This window comes from Pipistrellus hanaki (genome assembly GCF_964339955.1).
Source record: "Pipistrellus hanaki genome assembly, chromosome: 3".
NCBI classification, from domain to species: Eukaryota; Metazoa; Chordata; class Mammalia; order Chiroptera; family Vespertilionidae; genus Pipistrellus; species Pipistrellus hanaki.
In genome coordinates this window covers 120,650,253-120,670,129 of record NC_140505.1, presented here as the reverse complement: position 1 = coordinate 120,670,129, position 19,877 = coordinate 120,650,253, and the positions used below count along the sequence as shown (strand labels likewise).

General features: G+C 38.2%; 1 protein-coding gene across 2 annotated transcripts in view; it reads right to left on the bottom strand.

Annotated features, from left to right (window-relative positions):
• LIN7A (lin-7 homolog A, crumbs cell polarity complex component) overlaps positions 1 to 19,877 on the bottom strand; it is a 145,987-nt gene that overhangs the window by 9,464 nt on the left and 116,646 nt on the right. For both annotated transcript variants that reach the window (XM_084876269.1, XM_084876270.1), the window contains exon 5: positions 5,614 to 5,832. In XM_084876269.1, coding sequence (XP_084732395.1) covers positions 5,614 to 5,832 — 219 coding nt within the window. The remainder of the gene's footprint in view (positions 1 to 5,613; positions 5,833 to 19,877) is intronic.

The following is a 19,877-nucleotide window of genomic DNA, read 5'->3' as shown; positions in this document are numbered from 1 at the left end:
CCCTGAAAATAAGACCTAGCGCATCTTTGGGAGCAAAAATTAATATAAGACACTGTCTTATTTTGGGGAAAACAGGGTACTATTCATAGGATTATTGTGAAAATTAAACCATTTAATTTATGTGACATTCTATCTTTTTTCCTTCCTTCCTTCCTTCCTTCCTTCCTTCCTTCCTTCCTTCCTTCCTTCCTTCCTTCCTTCCTTCCATCCTTCCTTTCTTTTCCTTTCCTTTCTCTCTCTCTCTCTCTCTCTCTCTCTCTCTCTCTCTCTCTCTCTCTCTCTCTCTCTCTCTCTCTTTCTTTCTGGTTAATTTTCACCCAAAGATATATATCCCATTGATTTTTAGAAAGAATGGAAGGGAGGAGGAGGAGACAGAAGCATTGATATGAGAGAGACACATGGATTAATTACCTCCTGCACAGGCCCTGATTGAGCCTGAACCGAGGTAGGTACCCTTGACTGAAATCCAACCCAAGACCCTTCAGTTCCCAGGCCAACACTCTGACCACTGAGCAAAACCGGCCAGGACATATATGAAGTTCTTGAATCCAGCATTATGATGGTTATTTCTGGTCCAGTTTTTGGTTTGCTTACTTTGGGTTCCTTGGATTTAGTTTTATTGGTCATCCTCTGAGACCTGGATCTCCCAGTGAGCAGCTGGTAGCTCTGGCAGTGTTCCCTGGATCAGGCCAACCAGCCATGGCTGAGGCCGTGATGCTGGAAGGTATAGAACACTCAGTAGTGGAAAAAATAAGAAAATGAGGGCCTGAATAGCAGGAGGACACAGAAAGAGTCAGTGAGGCCTCTGGCAAATGCCAGCTGCTTTGTACATCTACTAAGATCCTGCCTGATTTTGAATGTAAATGAATTCTTTATCCTTGTTCCAGCAATAGAAGGTCAGAGAAATACAAAAGGCTTGTGGTCTAGACTTCCTCATAATGCTGACATCTCTAGAAGTACTCCTCTTTCTTTCTATTGTTATTATTTGGAATCTAGGTAAAATATAAAGTATATATTTTCATATTTTATAGATGTATATAAAGTCAGTCTTTAAAAAATAAGATGCTTAAAGCTGAATTAATGTAATACTTCAAACACACTAATTCAAAAGAATATATGGATCTCTATGTTTATTACAGCAATATTTACAAAAGCCATGAATGGAAGCAACCCAAGTGCCCATCAATAAACTATTGGATACAATAGACTATTATTTGACCATTAAAGAGAATGAAATTTTACCATTTGTGACAGCTTGGATGGACCTACAGGGTATTATACTAAGTGAAATAAGTCAGACCAAAAAAATACCATATGATTTCACTTATATATGAAATCTAAAGAGCAAAGTAAACAAACAAAACAGAAACAGACTCACAGTAACATAGAACAGATTGATGGTTCCCAGAGGGGAGGAGGGTTGGGGGAAAGAGGGGGGGAAAGCGAAGGGATTAAGAATACACATTGGTAGTTACAGAACAATCATGGGGATGTAAAGTACAGCAGAGGAAATATAGTCAATGATGTTGCAATAATTACCTATGGTGCCAGGTGGGTACTTGCACTATTGGGGGACCATTTTATAAAGGACATGATTGTCTAACCACTATGCTATATACCTGAAACTAATACAAAATAACATTTAATGTAAACTGTAATTAAAAAATAAAATTTTGAAAAGTGAATATAGATTTTAAAAAACCTATATTCATACACTCTGTTTAAGATTCCATGATATAATTGTATAGTGATCATATCTACTACATTTTAGAAAATGTAATATATTCTTTCTTATTACCAAACATGGAAGCTGGAGAAAAAAAACAACTGCATTTTACTTAAATGGAGTTTAACATTAGAAGTAGGTATAAGGGACGTTCTCCCCATACAATCTGCATGCAACATATTTTTCCATTTGTATTCAGCAGTTACCATGCTAATTACTTCATAATTCATAGCATCTCAGATTTTTTAAAAAGTTATTTCTAGAGAATAGAAATTATATTTTGTGGTATAAGCAGCAAGGTAATATCTGACAAGTCTTTTGCTTTAGCTAATCTTTTCTTGATTTGTCATACTTAAAAAATATCAGAGATCTGTTCAAAGTAAATATGTCACATTAGCTTCAAATGTCTTTGCAAAAGCCACCATAGCATGAGTTAGCAAGTGTAGCAAATCTCATTTAATCCTTAAAAATCTTAATTAATTAAAAGTTGAGCAAGAGCTAATGTAGGTCTCTGACTATAAATTCACCATAAAATCCCTGAGTGACACTGGGTAGTTTCATTCTGCTTGTGCTTGAAATGGTCACCACATTTTTATGTCAAGGGTCCATGCCTGTGTAAGATTGAAAGTGTTGTCCTGGCAAGTATATATTTTTATATAAATGTAATGTTCACTTAAATAGAGCTTTACCACATCATGTGCAAAGAAAAAACATCGTTTGTAATTGCCTTTTATTAAAAATGTTCGTCTTTGGTGGTGAGGCAGTAGGAAATTCTGAAGTGGTTTAATGAAGGCTGATAGAACAGAGAAATGATGTTGAGTTTATGGCCCAGCAAATATTTATGGCCAAGTTGTATACTTCCAAAGATGATTGAGTGAGCATAAAGCTTTAAGTTTTTAGTCAGACCTCAAAAGTCAGAATGGTAACATATTTCTTTCAAAATACTTCAGAAAAAAATTAACTGTGTTATCACTGGTGGTCTTGATCCAGCATCTAGAAGGGTTCATGAACCTGGAGAAGGCACTGTGCATAAATTAAATAAGAATCCAGAGACCAAACATAATTTTGAAAGTCATTGGGGGAGGGAGGGCAGAGGAGCTTGGCTGAGAAATCAAGTTCTCCTTGACTCAGGATCCCTTGCTTTTTATTGACACAATTTGTCCTAAGGCAAGGTGGAGATATACACATCAAAGGGTAGGGTTAGGTACAGAATCCATTGTCAGACTGGGGAATAACCAATCAGATGTTTGGCCAGTAGGAGGCAATAGCATGTAGATTAAGATGCCTTAGCTGTCTGGCAGCAAGCAACCAATATATGCATCCCTTTCAAGTTTGGGGAAATGCCTTTCAGTCATTCCCAGCAGGTGATAACATATGTGACTCAGCCCTTATTGAGTCCCCAAGTTCCATCAACCTTTCGATGAAACTCTTGCAATTATGACATGCTGGAACTGGCTTCCGGCACTGTGGGCCAGTGGCATATCAATGAGAAGAATTGGTACAAGTCTATAATATGAGGATGGAAGAAAATGAGTTAGTGAAATGAGTGTCAATGCTTGACTAAAAAATAGTGAATTGTTAATAGCAAAGAGACGTTTAAAAGGATTTGAAAATATAAATGTAAAAGAATGTAAAGTACCTTTACATTCGGAATGGATGAGAGAGAAGGATATGGATAAAATAACTTGTCCATGTGCATCCATGGCATTCCCTCTTGGTGATATCATCCTATTTCAAACCAGCACATCACTTGTCTAGACGACTAACTAATAGCCTCCTAATTGGTCTCTGTTCTCACTCTTACCCTGCAATAATCTATTCTCTTGATAGCAGCCAGAGTTATCATGTTTAATACCTAAATCAGATCATGTCACTCCCCTCCTTAAGTACCTTGAGTGGCTTCAATTGCAATAAAATCTAACTTCCCTCAGTGATTTAAAAAGCTTTCTGTGACCTGGCCCCCATCTGTTTCACTGTCTTCTCATTATTCCCTTGCCACCCTGGCTTTCTTTCTGTTTCTCAAATATCAAGTAGCTCATGTCAGCCTTAGAACTACTACACTGGTTTTTTCCTTCTCTTCTGCTCTTTCCTGGCTTCTCCTAATCAATTTCAAGTTTAATGTCACCTCCTTTGAGAAGTTTTCCCTGATCACCTAATTGAAAGTCGTGATCTAACCAGTTTCTAATTTTAACTCTGCAAAATACTGGCCCCTCTAGGATATTTTAGTTTACTTTTTTTTTTATTAACTATCTCTTCTAATCAGGATGTAAGCACCAAGAGAGCAAGAATTTTTCTTAGCTCGTGCTGGTTCTTCAGCCCATTGAACAGTACCTTGCCCATCGTAGTGCTAAATAAAATTCATTGTTGAATAAATGCAGCTTTTAGAATGGAATGGAGGTTTAGATAAAGACACCAAAATAAGATGTATATATAATAATATTAAAATGCTATAAAAACAAGATAGATTGTTGAATTCCCAACTCTCTGAGGAAAAATCCCATACTTTTGACTTCTCCATGCAGCTTCTGCTTTTCATAAGTGTCACAAAAAATTGAAAGTCTCATGTCATATCCAATGTTTCTGGTTGTGCAAATAATAATCTGACATTGAAGGAGTTAAAATCACCAGTACCCTTTGTAATTTTTCTAAGAGCATTTGAACCTCATTTCAAACAAATATTTTCAGATGTCATAGTGTAGGGATATCCAACGATATAAACTGTGGCCTCCAAAAGATAGCAAGATAAATTTATATGACTCCAGAATACCTAATGTTAGCAGATGAAATACCTGGTAGAGCAAAAAGTAAAAACAATTCTGTGCTACTTGTAACTATGGTTGTGGGGACTCCACTGAAATTACTGGAGCTTCATCTAAAAAAAGTGGGTTTTCATGATACATTAAAGAGTTCTTCTGAGGGTGAGGAATAACATGTGAGAAGGGCCTAGCACATAGCAGATACTTCAAAGACTCTTAAGATTTTTTTCCTTGAATTTTCTTAAGCTATATAGAAAAATATGAGTATTCTTTGCCACAAAGTGGAATATAGGAAAAGGCAGATGCATCTTGGGCACATTCTAAATGAACATCTAAAGATAATTTCAAAACCTCTCCTAGCATGGACAATGGCAAGTCTATACTTCTTTCTTTTCAGTGAAACAGTTTCCTAACCAGTTGTATTTCAATATTCCAAAGAGGGTCTTCCCAGCCTCAGCACTAAAGGTTGTTTAGTCTGTGCCCTTTGCCAAGGCCACTGGCCATGGGAGTGAGCTGGGAGCTGGATTTCAGCCTCCACCCTAGTCATCTGGCTTTGTGCCTGAGGATCTGGGTTTGCAGAGAGGCTGAATTTTCCTAATTTGTAAAAAGGTATCAAGCGTCTGTACCCAGTCCTCCCAAAGTATATTATTTTCCAAAATACCTTGCATTTACAAAGAATGTGGCTGAATGACACACGAAGCAGCATCTGCTGTGTTTACATTTTCTGAGATTATTGTTATTTGCTTGACTATATTTTTAATTATTAAATATAATAATTTTATCCCAGCTAAGAAACCATATTAAAACACACACACACACACACACACACACACACACACACACACACACACACACTAGCCCAGGTGGTGTGTCTCAGTTGTTGAGCATTGACTATGAATCAGGAGATATCTCTTCCATTCCTAGTCAGGGCACATGCCCAGGTTGTAGGCTAGATCCCCTGCAGGGGCATGCACAGGAGGCAGCTGATCAATGTTTCTCTCTCATCATTCATGTTTCTATTTCTCTTTCCCTCTCCCTTCTTCTCTGAAAACAATAAAAATACATTAAACAAACAAACAAACACTGGAATATGCAATGGACTTTCCCTGCACAGAGAAAGGCTCTTCTCACCTATGACATGTGGTTTTGCTGTGCTTGTTGCTGCTGCTGCTGTTGCTGCTGCTGAATTAGCAGTTGCTGCTGCTGCCGACGCCGTGCTGTCCGTAGCTTCTCAAAGCGAGCCTCCATTTCTTCCAGGACCTTCGGGGTATATCGCACCACCAGCTTGACGCTGTCCTTAGCAGCCTTGAGTAGTTCCACAGCTTTCTCATGATGTTCACCTTCTACACTCTGGAAAGACAGTGACATTTCTTAAAGTGGAGAATTTCCATGTTCATTTTCTTGAGTGACAAATCTGAAATTAGTATCATATTAAAATATTAACATTTGAAGTTTTGAGAAGCAATGGCAAATAGGATTTATTGCCATCATCATTATTATTTAGTACTTTGCAGTTGAACTATAATCAGGTCAAGATTCACTAGGTCCGTGGTCAGCAAACTCATTAGTCAACTGAGCCAAATATCAACAGTACAACGATTTAAATTTCTTTTGAGAGACAAATTTTTAAACTTAAACTTCTCCTAATGCCACTTCTTCAAATTAGACTCACCCAAGCCGTGGTATTTTATGGAAGAGCCACACTCAAGGGGCCAAAACCGCATGTGGCTCATGAGCCGCAGTTTGCCGACCATGGCACTAGGGAACAGAATAGATTGGGTGGGGCTTCAAGTGAAGAGGGTGAGAAATAATGACCTAAAATATAATGCTAACATTTAGAATGGCATTTCTAAATTTTATTTGGAAGAGTAAATGTACTAGTCAGGAAAATTTTGAAAAATTAAGAAATAGTAAGCCACCAGATATCAGTATTTATTCACATGGGTGAAGTCGAGTCTTATTGGTGTATTGAGAGGCAGAACAGAGTCCAGAAGCAGACCCATTATATGTCAATTTTATTATATGAAAAACATGGAATTTAGATCAAAGGGGAAAAGGATTATTAAATAATGATGCTGGGACAAGTAATAATTAAATGACCCCAATCTCACAGTCAATGCTAAATATAACAAATTGATTAACTTTTAAATGTAAAAATAAAACCATAAAACAACTAAAATGTAACATAAGGGAACAGTCATCATCTTGCATGGAAAAATAATTCTTAAGTAAAAATACCAAAGATAAAAAATTCACAAAATCAGATTTTAAAATTGTAAGTTTTAATTTCTCACACACCATGAAAAGGTAAAAAATAAACCAGAAACATATTTTCCATATGCAACAGTCAATTAGTTAGTATTCTTCAAATGAAAAACTCTCTTACAAGTCAATAAAGATCTAGCAAAATGGGCAAATTAATTGATGACAAGCAATAATTTAAAAATCCAGATGTACCATAAATTTATGGAACAATGTTCAAATTCTCTAGTAATCAAACAAATATAGATTATACACAAAATATTTCATTTTTAATTTAAAAACCATAAATATATATTTCAAATGTAGTGTATTAACAAGAATGTAGGAAAATGGGATTCTCATACACTAATAATAATTTCAAAAATTGGCATAATTTTTTGGAGGTCACTCTTATTATATGTCAAATATTTTATAATAAATAATTTTATTGTCAGTGGAATGTATGAAGAATATAATCAAAGATGCACACACCCCTATAAAGTAGTTATAACAAAATGCAAAAAATAAAATTAATTCTTGGCTTTTGAATTTCAAAGTAATCACTTGAACACAATGGCATAGATAATAGTTGGAGAAACTATCTTTACTCGAAGTAAAAACACAGAGAGACTTTTCCCAAACATGCTAAAGCTTCTCTGTGTTGGAATTAGGCAGAAGCAAGGCAAGGAGAGTTGTAAGCAGACATTTTAAAGGAGACAGTGTCCTTCCCTCTCAGCTATTCTCAAGGACAGATTATATAACCCCCAATTTACAGGATAGAAGCACAAAGGCCTTTCTGATTTGCTTGCTTTTGCTCAGAGAAGAAACTTCTATCTGATGAGACAAATAGGGCTGAAAGATGGCCAGCACACCTGAGAGTGGCACTGAAGTGGCAGAGAAGGTCGCTCTAAACAGGTTGAGCTTACATTTTAACCCAAGTAAAAGGGAAACTAAATATGGATCTCATACTGAGTGCATTTCAAACCCACTTCAATTGTATCTTGTGATTCATATTCCTACTATTATTGTACAGATTAGATCAGGAGATTTAAGAGGTTGTGTTCCATTCTGCCATCAGCTTCAGCAAGGTGGATGTGGACTGAGATTAAAAAAAAAAAAAAAAGGTTTGAATTTAGCAATGAGGCATTCAGTGACCCTTAAGAGCACTGCTTCAATCATTAGTCAGGAAACAGGCAGATATTAAGAGTTTAAGAAATGACCATTGTGAGCCCTGGAGGCAACTTATATAACCACTCCTTCGCCAAATCTGGGTTACACAGAGAGCAAGGGTTATAAATAACTGATGGGCAGGATGAATTTTTATCTCTGGCTGAAGCTTAGGAAAATAGCCTTGTTCATTGACTAATCATTCTTTTCATTATTCACTCAATCACTGACTTGGTCACTCAGCAGGTGTTTATTAAGCATTTACTTTTACTAGTTATAGTCCTTTAAAAGAACATAAAGGACAAAAGAAACTTTGTACAATACAAACTCTATTTTCAGTGTGCGTGTAACTTCTTTGTAATTTGCCTCCACGTGACTTGTTCATGTATGGAATTCTCCTTTAAAAGGGAAACTGCGTGATTTGGTTACCAATTCCCTTCTCTCATTTATTTTTTAATATTAAAACTTAGGTGTTTATATGTTTCCCTAACAATGGTTCACTATTCTCTAGGCCCAGAATACTTTTTGGCTTTTGTTCTATTAGTTTTCATTTAATAGGGTTGGAAATTCTAGGCCAGACCTGTAGAGGCCCATTATTCCAGTCTAGGCCCTATGCCTGCAGTTTAGAGTTGCCACAAGAGGGCTGTGGGACCACTAGGCTCTCACCACAGTGAATAGCTGAGCCACACACGGCTGGTGTGCGATCCCATCCCTGCAGCACTTCAGGCTTACCCTCTCCCATCCCTGCTCTGCTGTCCCCAAGCACAGTTAGCTTATGAACAGCAGAATCCATGGTCTTTGAATAAAACATTTTTGCCTTGAAGCTCTATCTCTGGTTTCAACAATGACTCAGATTCTTTCCGGCTCCGCAGAGTTAACAGGTCTCCTGGTTTAAGCCACCTTTTACTTTGTCCTCTTCATCAGTGCACAGAACCATTGCCTCAGATCCAGGCAGTGTCATACTTCTTCATTTCTACTACTAACAGCGCTTAGTTAAAATAATATAAATTACACAACTGAACAGTATAATGGAAAATAAGAGGTATTGCTTACAGAGAGATCTGTAGAAATATAAGAATGTTTGTAGAATGTATTATTTCAAACATTCCTTAAATTTGTTTTTAATTGTTTTCCAAAAAAATTCTTAATCCTTATCTCAAAAATTGTTCAGGGTCTCTCTTTGCCTCTCTTAAGGATATTTTGAGTGCTTATGCTAGTCTCCTTAACCTATTATTGATCACTGGAGTGCTTTTAGTCCCTTGGGATAACTTCTTAATAAGAATAAGGCAGTTTTATCTCTTCTTACTTTCTCTTTTAAGATAAGAACAAAAAAGCAGACTGCTTTCCCATGGAGTTCTTGTTCCATGCAGGGTATCCACATTGACATACACACTTGTTAATAGGAATTCCTTGAGCCCTGAAAGTTTATAATTTATTCCTACTTTGGACTGAGTCTATATTTCTCTCTTAATACAAGTATGTCCATAGATTATGCATATATGCATGTAAGTTATTTGTTTAATTTCTGACAGCATCCCTTCCCCCTTCCCTCTGAGCTCCATCCGTGCCCTGTTTTCTTGCCTCTGGCTTTTAGAGTTTTGTTTTTTAGATTGAAACTTGAGGAAGTCATCGACATGGATTAATTTAATAAGACTTTTCAGTAAGCATCTATCTGGTTAAAGCTGGATGTAATTAAGGAGGTAAGGGCTGGCAAAGAAGGCAGAGGGATATGAGCATTCTCTAAAATACATTAAAATATACTAAGAATAGACATCCCTATCCTGAAAATATTTCTATCTTTTCCTGCTATTTTTTTAAAGGATACTCATAGAAATCAATATGGGAAGGAGGATCCAAATAATTTTATTACCACTTCCAAATGCATAAATAAAATACTAAAATGGCATTAAACTATAAAAATGGAAACCTCTGTAATGATGCCATATGGTAAAGGGATATATTTTTATTCAGAAAGCTGGGAAGAAAATAGTTCACTAAATAACCAGATACATACTTGTTTTATTAGCAGTCCCATTCAGTAGTAAGCCTAGGGAGCTTTAAAGTAAGTTAACTTAATGGAAATTTAGCAACTCAGTGGCTGGTGGGTCAAACATGGTTGCATTCTGATCATTGAGTTGTTTTTCTATCCCCACCCATTATGAGATATCAAAATGGATAGCATTTTTGGTATGTCCAATTTTCTGGTTGATTACAAGTCCTCTTTAAGAGAGAATCTTGGATTGCACTGCATACATGAATTTGCTCATGATATGTGCTCTATCCCCTGTGATAGTTGTTAAATTATGACCCTTGCAAGACTGCAAATGGAAGAAATGCCTGCCCTGGGGAGGAATATAGTTATCTGTGCATAATCACTGCACAATGGCCTATACCCAAGTCTATATGAAAGTCTTTCTCTGTGAGGTTTACATGAACATAATCCTGACCCAGCTTGCTGATAAATTGCTTAAACACTTTGTTGGATAACCGAGAGTTGGCTATACCTATCAGTTATTCTAGGCTTATCTAGTCTAGGTTTCCACATAGGCTCCTAAATGACACATAATTCCTTTAGATTAAGGGCCAAATGGTGTTATCAGGGAATAAATGTTATCAAGGGTATTAGATTATAATGTATTTTAGTGCAAATAAGTCGCTCAGAAACTCAGATCATTATACTTGTAAAGTCCCTTAGAAATAATCTTGTTATTTCCTTGTTACTTAATGTGTAAGGAAACAAACACCAAGAATGGCTGTGCCCTGGTTCATATTGTAAATTTGTTAGTTGCACAGTTGGATTAGAATTCATGATTCTTGATGACTGCCTTCTCAACAACCTCTTTCTGCCTTTCTAAATTAACTAACGCAGACCATGGTAGATTGGTTTTTATGTGATGTAGAAGGATAAGAATTAGTGACCAAGTTAAAATCTGTCAATTCCTAGCTCTAATCCTCACAGAGAATAAGTTGTGCAGTGAGAGAGCTGTGTGAGGCTACATGAAGAGCCCACTGTTAGTAGTTATGATCCTCAGCTTGGAAAGGTCCAAAAGAGTCAAAGACTGACACACTTCTTTCCCACAAAGATTATGGTGGTTGATCATTATGATAGAGTTGCTCTTATTCAAAGAAGGTGTTCTGATATTATGTTAAGTATGTGTGTCTAAAGTTATAAATGTGTGTGTACTTTAATGTTATTGAGAGCTTATTAAGTGCTAAGCACTGCTAGCAGCCATGTGTACATTATATCTAATCATCACAACAACTCTATAGGAAATTTATCCTAGGTCCTCAGGTAGTAAGTAGAACAGATGGACAAGAATTGGAGACTAGGCTCTTACCTACAAATCCACAGCCTTAAAAAAGATAAGAAAGAGAAAGTAAATATCATTTGGTGGCTTTCTCTATTCATATCTTTTTGAGAGCAGAAAGAGGGCTGGCTTAGGTAAGAAAAGTCTTACAATTGTGGCTTAGTATAGCTCCATAGTCAGCATTTTGGGTCATTTGAAAAGTTTATATTAATTGGGTTAATTAAGAATGAACTATCTCTGCACAAGCTACAGGATATTTAGAAAAAAACCCTTTATGACTTTAATACTTTCCTTTCTCAAATACTGTATATTAATTTCCTGTTCTAAATGTACTGCTGAAGAAAAGTGGCAAGTGTATAAAAAGCACCACACATATCCCTTGGGAAAAATATGCTAATGCTCTCTCATAGTACTTTCTTCCTGCCTAAATATTAATATCTGTTTCAGTGTACAGTAATTTATCAGTTTATAATCATTCTGCTGTCACTAGACTGTCCAAGGGCAAGGTGACCCTTATTATTGTATGCTCAGTAAATAGTCAATGAATAAGCCCTATCTATCTATCTATCTATCTATCATCTATCATCTGGTTAAGTAGCCAGAACTGAGTTTGAATTTGAGCTTCTTCACTTATCAGCTTTGTGAGTAAAACAAGGAACATAGTATTTCTAAGCTTGAATTTGCTCATCTGTAAAATGGGTATCACAGAGTATCTACTTAATAGGACCATTATGAGCATTAAATTTAATATACATAAAGCACTTTGGAAGAGCATCTGGCTCTTAAAGAGATCCAACAAATACTAATTCTTTGTTGAACAATTTCCTCTGTGATAATCTTGCTGCAGTGCTTCAAGTACTTAAAGACAACAGCAACAACAAAATCTAATTTGCCTTTGCAGGAGGTAGAAGTTTCTTTTATGTTATCTAGGAAGCAAACATTTACGAAATAAATTAATAGTGTACAGAGTTCATTGGAAGAATGTTTAAAACTACTTAGGCAAGTCAACTGCTTCTGATCACATTCAAGTAACACAGAAGCATCATTTCCATACATACAATTGATATTCTAATTACAAATGATCATTATTTGTTTGTGAAAAACTGTTGGTCTCAGTCTCTTCACAGTGTCACACTCAGTTAAGGTAAGGATCTTGTACAAGAGATTCACTTAATAGATCATGCTTTGTGAGCGAACCTGCAAGGGGAAAGTCATCAAATAACCAAACACTGCAAAAGAGCAAAGAGGTTAAAAGGGGGAAAGCATATATAATTACACATATTTTTATCCTGTGAGAGTAGTTATAAATATAAAAAGTTTGGGAGAAACCAAGATGGCAGCATAGGGTAGACACCTGAATGCAGCATACCACAACAAATTTGAATTTAGAACTGGAAAACAGGGGAAACATCGCACTGAAGTGCCGGAGGGCTGGCTGAGAGGAGGCTCTACCATCTGGGAAGGAAAGAGAAGGCACGCTGAACCTCAGGAACTGTGAAGGTACGGAGAACTGTGTGCGTGCGAAAAGGCAGCTGCCTGACTTTGCTGCTGGCTAATTTGCAGAGTGTGGAGAGGGCTGGCCAAGTTCACTACTGGCTTACTCCCTGCGCGCAGTGGCTAGCTTTCTTGTTCGGGAAGAAAACAGAACCACCCTATTGCTCTGATAGACGGCCCCAGACAGGGAGAGGCCAGACTGTCAGGCAGTGCTGGTGAAGCCAGCGGCCATTAATGCGGGACTCAAAAACCAGACCCTAGTAGGGAGGGGCTGAATAAAGCTTGTCTGCACCACCCGAGACTCTGCCCCATCCAAATGGAGCACAGAAGCCCTTCCAGTGGCTAGCTCGCTTTCTCATTAGCTGCAAATAGGACTCTCCTAGGGAGGGACAGACAGGAATCCAAAGCTTGTCTGCGCCTATACCAAAGAGGTGTACGCACCTGCAACCAATCTTGCGGGATTCACCAAAGCTTGGCTGTGCCACCCCAAGACTCCGCCCCATCCAAGCGGAATACAGAAACCCTCCTAGCTGAGACACTTCTGATCCTCATAGCCAATTGGCTTGGAGATCAACACTTCCCAGTGATACCAAAAACAAGCAAGGCTTAACAACAAAACTGCACACACAGCCCATAAAGGGCTACACCAAGACTGTCCACCTCAGGTAACTGGGAGGCTGACCCACTCAACCATATAGGACACCTTAGCACACAAAGCCACCCTACCAACTCAGGGAAGCTGTGAAAATGCCTAGACGATGAAACAAATCACAAACAAAAGAAATGGAGGGCAAGAAGCGACTGGATATAGAATTCAAAACCATGCTTATAAGGTTTTTCAAGAATTTCCTAGAAAAGGCCAATAAAATAAATGAGACCTATGAGGAGATGAAAAGGGATCAACCAAACATAAAGAATACATTGTCTGAAATAAAATAAAAAAAAATATTATATAGAGTCCTAAAAACAGAATGGAAGATCACAAGAATCAAGTCAAAGATTTGGAACACAAAGAGCCAGAGGACACTCCTCCACAGAAGCAAGAAGATAAGAGAATTCAGAAAGTTGAAGATAGTGTAAGAAACTTCTGGGACAATTTCAAATGAACCAACATCAGAATTATGGGGGTCCCAGAAGAAGAGAAAGAGCAAGATACCAAAGGAATACTGGAAGAAATAGTGACAGAAAACTGCCCCCACCTGGGGAAAGAAATAGATTTACAAGTCCAGGAAGCACACAGAACCCCAAACAAAAAGAATCCAAAGAGGACCACACTAAGACACATCATAATTAAAATTCCAAGAGCAAAAGACAAAAAGAGAATATTAAAAGTAGCGGACTGACGATTGTCAGGGAAAAGGGGAGTGGGGAGTGTGGGAAGGGTCTGAACAAAAACTGTGCACCTATGGATGAGGACAATGGGGGGTGGGGAAAGGGCAGAGGGTGGGGTGGGAACCTGGTGGAGGGGAGCAATGGAGGGGGGGAAAATGAGGAACATTTGTAATAATCTGAACAATAAAGATTTATTTAAAAAAAAAAAAGAAAGAAAGAAAGAAAGAAAGAAAGAAAGAAAGAAAGAAAGAAAGAAAGAAAAAAAAATATATAAAAAAGTTTGGAATGTGAATGTGAAGAGCAGCAGGCCCAAGGACAGAAAACCTGAAGGGAGCAACAGCTTAAAGAAAAAATCAGTGCCAGAAATTATATATTACCAATTGGTTGATCTCAAGCCCACCTTTCAGATCTGTAGACTAAAATTGGAAACAGATGCAGCTACTACATCTCAAGTTTTAATGCTTTATGGTAACTCTGCTCAACTCCTGCTGTTCTAGCACCAAAAGACTGAAAAAAACAATTCTGATGGTTGTTAGGATAAATATTAAACACATCCACATCCACACACAATTGTACACAAACACATATATACTCATGCACACACACTAACCACACACACGTATGCACGTGTACACACATACATATGTCTATATGCATACACACATGCATTACATATATACACATATACATATATACTTATACGCATACACACACACAACCATTGTCAATAACACAAATGTGAGCACTTTGAAAACAGAACAAAGCTGTGTGGGAAAGTATTCCTAGAAAATTAGATCTATAGGTCAGTCTGTTAATGTTTTAGTGGCAGGTTTTATCTAGAAAGTCAAGATTAGAGGGAACTCCTCCCAGTCATGATTCAGACTGATCTGTGCCTCCAAAACACATGTTGTGCCTGCCCACAATCTCCCAGCCACCGCACTTGGTGATACTAAATCCCCCAGGGGCAAGGCCTCCTGCAAATGTTCGGAAGCAGGAGGGTCTTGTTTGGCACAAGGGAGGAGTTGGGAGATGTGATCACCACCATCCCCCACATGCCCACCAAGAACTGCCTCTCGTACTAGCCACTTTTACAGAGAGATGCAAATATGTCTCAGCCATTAAATTTAGTGTCACTTCTTAATCAAATCAATCCTCAAACCGACCCTTAGTACAGCCAAGTGACAGGGCAGAAAGGCCAGTGATTGGGGTCCGCAGATCTGGGTGGGAATAGTAGACAATTCCCTGAGGAGAACTATGACCTTGAGAGCCTGGCCTCTGCCTCTGTGCCTCTGTTCCCCAGGAGAGACAGTGCCAGTTTTAGGAGTGAAGGTCCCAGGAAATGCCTCCGTCCCAGGCAAACAGGTGGTCGCCTATGAAGACACAGGAAGATGCTGCAAAGATTAAAGAGTGAGGAGTAGCGTCTCTGGTACATGATATTTGTTTTTGTGTTTGTTTTTGAAATCAGCAGCCCTTGGGGAATTTGGATTTTCAGTAGTCGGGAAGGGTAGCAATTTTATCAAAGAAGCATGGGCCCTGGCTGGGGTGGCTCAGTTAGTTGGAGCATCGTCTGATGCACTGAAAGATCATGAGTTTGATTCCCAGCCACAGTACTCAAATTTCAGGTTCAATGCCACTGATCCATGTATATCTCTCACATCAATGTTTCTCTCTCTCCCCCTGCCCGTTGAACACAAAAGGACATGAGGAAGAGGAAGGCAAGTAGAGGCCACCCATGTCATTTTCGCTCTCTGCAATTCTGCCAAGACCCCGAGGCAGACCTGGCACCATGGAGCATGATCGCCTGCCACTGCAGAATCCCAAGGATGATGGAGCTGGACTTAGAATGGCAACGCTAATTTAGAAGAAGTACCCAGACTCAGGGGAGAGTTTTTACATGTTGATGAGCCAGTGCTGCAAACCTGGACCCTGGCTGCTATCCCTGAGGACCAATACCAAAGCCCACCCTTCAAGTAGTCCCCACTGACTTTTATGGCAGGTGGGTTGTTATTGTGGTGGGGACAGGGCTAATGCTGGAAGGTTCTATGACATTTTTTTCAACTTACAAAAACCCACATGCGAGGTTATAAGAAGTTTGTGGGAAACCTTATTTTACTAATAAGCCTGGAATTCATCATCCTATCTTCTATCTAGAGATGACAGCATGCATTATGCTGCAGGACCCAGAATTTTGTCAGCCAGAATAGCTGATGTTTTTTTTCTCCCGTCAGCATCTTATTCTAGTGATCTCACAGAGACCATAATTTTCCAAGGAGTGTCACAGAGACAATAATAGGTTCCTGAAATTATTCAAAGGATACACTCCATTATTCAACCTGTTTCAGAATCCTAGGTGCTCAGACAATTAATATATAGCAGATGGGAGAAACCCCACAAATCTAAATAGAAGTTGTCTGAGTCCAGAGCTGTCAAATATATTTCCTGTGAAGTGTAAAGCAGCAGGGACCTTTATGTTGCTGTGTGCCATAAATAAAACACGTTAATCATAGCTATAACATCTAATTAAATTGCAGAGACTCAACAATGCAGATGCCTTCTTGCAGGAGAAGTGGAAACTAAAAAAAAAAAAAAAAAAAAAAAAATCAGGCTTACTGTCCAATATCTCTCAGGCTCTGCATATAAATGACTTTTCCAATTAAAAGAACACCCACAGAATATTCTTGGAATTTGTCACCAGTGACTTGTGCTAAGATTTTCAGGTAGGTCTACCAAATAAAACTTACTTATTTAAAATGCTCTAACCTCCAAAGATTCTTGTCTCCCCTTCTTTCTGGTTCCTGCTATCACCAGCCATGCAGTCACCCCAACTTAATACCCCGAGGACATCTTTTTTAGTAACTCTCCCCTCAATCCACCGCCAATTAGTTATCATTCAGGTTGATAGTTAACCCCCATTTACCATCTCATCCTTGCAATTTCTTGTCTGGGTTATAAAATAACCATTAGCTTCTCTCTCTCGTATAAACTCTTCTCCAAATTTTGTTCTGAATCACACAGTCTTTCCAAGCTCTGGTTTATAATACAGTGAAGAGAGGAAAGGACACAGCTGTGGTGGACGCTGTCATTGGTGGGACTGCGCTGCCTTGGTTGTTTCTCCCCTGGACCCAGCACAGTGCATAGTCCCTCCCAGCACTTACTTACTAGTTCAGGGAAACCTGGCTTTGAGGCTTATGCCCGAAGGTTACCAACTGTATGATTCAGGACAAGTTATTTCATCTCCCTGAACCTGTCACCACACATACTAAACAGTGGAGTAACATTTTCTTCAAAGATGTCCTTTAAGATTTAATGAAATCGTTATGTAAAGTACTAAGACTAAATCTGGCTCACAGAATGCACCCAGTAAATGCGGGTACCCCATGAATATTCCCTCATTTTCCAAAAATGAAAATAAAAATGCCCTATAGCATGCAACACTTCCTTAAAGAGGCAGACCCAATTCTGTTTTTTATATTTATCTTCAGTATATGAACAACACCATGCTTTTGATTTTACCACATATCTTCATTTTTCCATTATTTTTTATTTGTGTGTTTTTTATCCTCACTCAAGGATATGCTTATTGATTTTGAGAGAGAGAGAGAGAGAGAGAGAGAGAGAGAGAGAGAGAGAGAGAGAAAGGAAGAAGAGAAACATTGATTGGTTCTCTCCCCTAAATATCCCAACCAGGCATTGAACCCACAACCTAGGTATGTGCCCTGAATGGGAATTTAACCCGCAACCTTTGTGGTATATGAAGAAGCTCCAACAAACTGAACCAGCCGGGGCCATACTTTGTTTATTCCCTTAGCCTAGAAAATCCTTTCTCCATTCTCCTGTCTTAGTAAACCACCACCACCCCCTCCTCATCATTCAAAGTTCACTGCAAATAACACATATTCTCTAATATGTAATTTTCCTGCCCAAAATAAAGTGCTAATACCTTATAATGGCCTACAAGACCTTCACTCTCTATTCCCAACCGGCCTTTCCAACTTCATTTCCTAAGACTTTCTCTCTCATTCCTATCCAAAATCACACTGGAGGTTTTGTTGCTATTGTTGTTGTTGGTTGGTATTGTACATGCCTGGGTCATTCCTGCCAGGATTTTGTATCACTAGTTCCCTCTCACAAAGTCCTCAGGTAAAAGAGGATCAACTTTACCTTTAGTTAGGGAGGTGCAAATGAAAACCAGAATGAAATAAAAATGAGTCATTTACTTTTAAAAAATGGTAATGCATTGCCAAGGATTTGGTGAGACGTGTATGGAAATACAATATGGAAATAGAAATTGGAGGTCCATTTGGCAGTATCTGCTAAATGAATTTATGCCCATATCCTCTTAACCTAGCTTACCACATACCAGTATTCACCACCCAAAATAGTTATTCATATACATAAAGATTTTCATTGAGGCCATGTTCATAATCACAAAAAAACCAATGGGGTAACAAACTCAATATCTATCAGTAGGAGAATGTTTAAATTAACTATGGTATCCACATACTGTAGAATACTATACAGCAGATTTCAAAACCTAAGTAAGTACTGACAAGGCTCAATATCCAAGACGTACTTCTAACTAAGAAAGCAAGTCATAAAGTAAGTATATGAAAATACTGGTGTAGAGGGAATAATGGGGGATATGGATACATATGTAATACCTTAATCAATAAAGAAAAAAATAAAATATTGGTGTACTAGTATTGGTTTTACAACTTACATATAATAATAATGATGATGATAACAACAACTAAAATTCCTTGAGATATTCTCTTATCTGCGTTAAATTTATCAAAATAGTTACTCCCCCTAACAACCTGGTAGGGGGTGTGATGTTATCACTCCATTTTTGTAGATGAGGAAAATGAGGCACAGTAAATTTCAATGGGCACACCGTTAACGGTTTCCAAGTTTGGCCTTTTAGCCACTGCAGTATCATGAGTTTATCTCTAGAAATTAATAAAATAACTGTACGTTTGTGTGCTAGTGTGCAGGTGCACTTGAGTGCAAGGGAAATATGTGGATGAGAGCACATCATCAGAGCGATTCTTCGTCGGGGAGAGAAAGGAACTGGAGTGGAGGAAAGTAGAGGTGAGTGGTTAAAGGGACTTTCCAATCTGATTTCAGTCTTTTCACCAGGAATTATTTGCAAATCTCATAAGCACACAGTCCCATACTTCTGGTACAATTTGTTTTAATACATTAGTGCAGCAGCATCATGGGGAAAATGAAAATGAGAGGAAAAGTCATCTTAGAACAAACTAGAGAAGGTGAGGCAAAGAGTAATTTTCTTTAAAAAGTGCTTTGAGACACAGCTTTGAAGTGATTTGAGCAAAAATCAACTGCGACTGAAACTGCCTGGGTAATTTAGGTGAAATGAAGGCATTTTTAGCTGCATTACCTCAGAAATTATGAATTAGAAATGTGGTCTGCGGCTGCTTCAAAGCCCCAATTATAAAGGGTTGCCACCGAAATTCTGCTGAAAGGACCGGGATGGAATGCTTTTTCTCCTGATACCCTTCATGTGTTGAAACCTGACTTTTTTTTTTTTCTTCCATTTCTCCTCGGCTGTTTATTTATCCGTGCTAGCATTACAGTGATATGGCCTGGTAGATCATTCATGCTTAAGTGTGAGTGCTATAAATCCAGGCTTTCACGGAATCATGTCCGACTGGGGAATGAGGAGAAAGAATTATGAAATACTGCATGTTTAAATTTTTGCTTTTCATCTAATGGCTCCTAAGATGAAAAACTGCAGTGACTTTGAGCTTGATAGATGTGAAATCCCAGAGAGAGTTACAAATCAGTCAACCTAGCAATATTTTTGAAAATGAAATGAGTTGGCTTTCTATT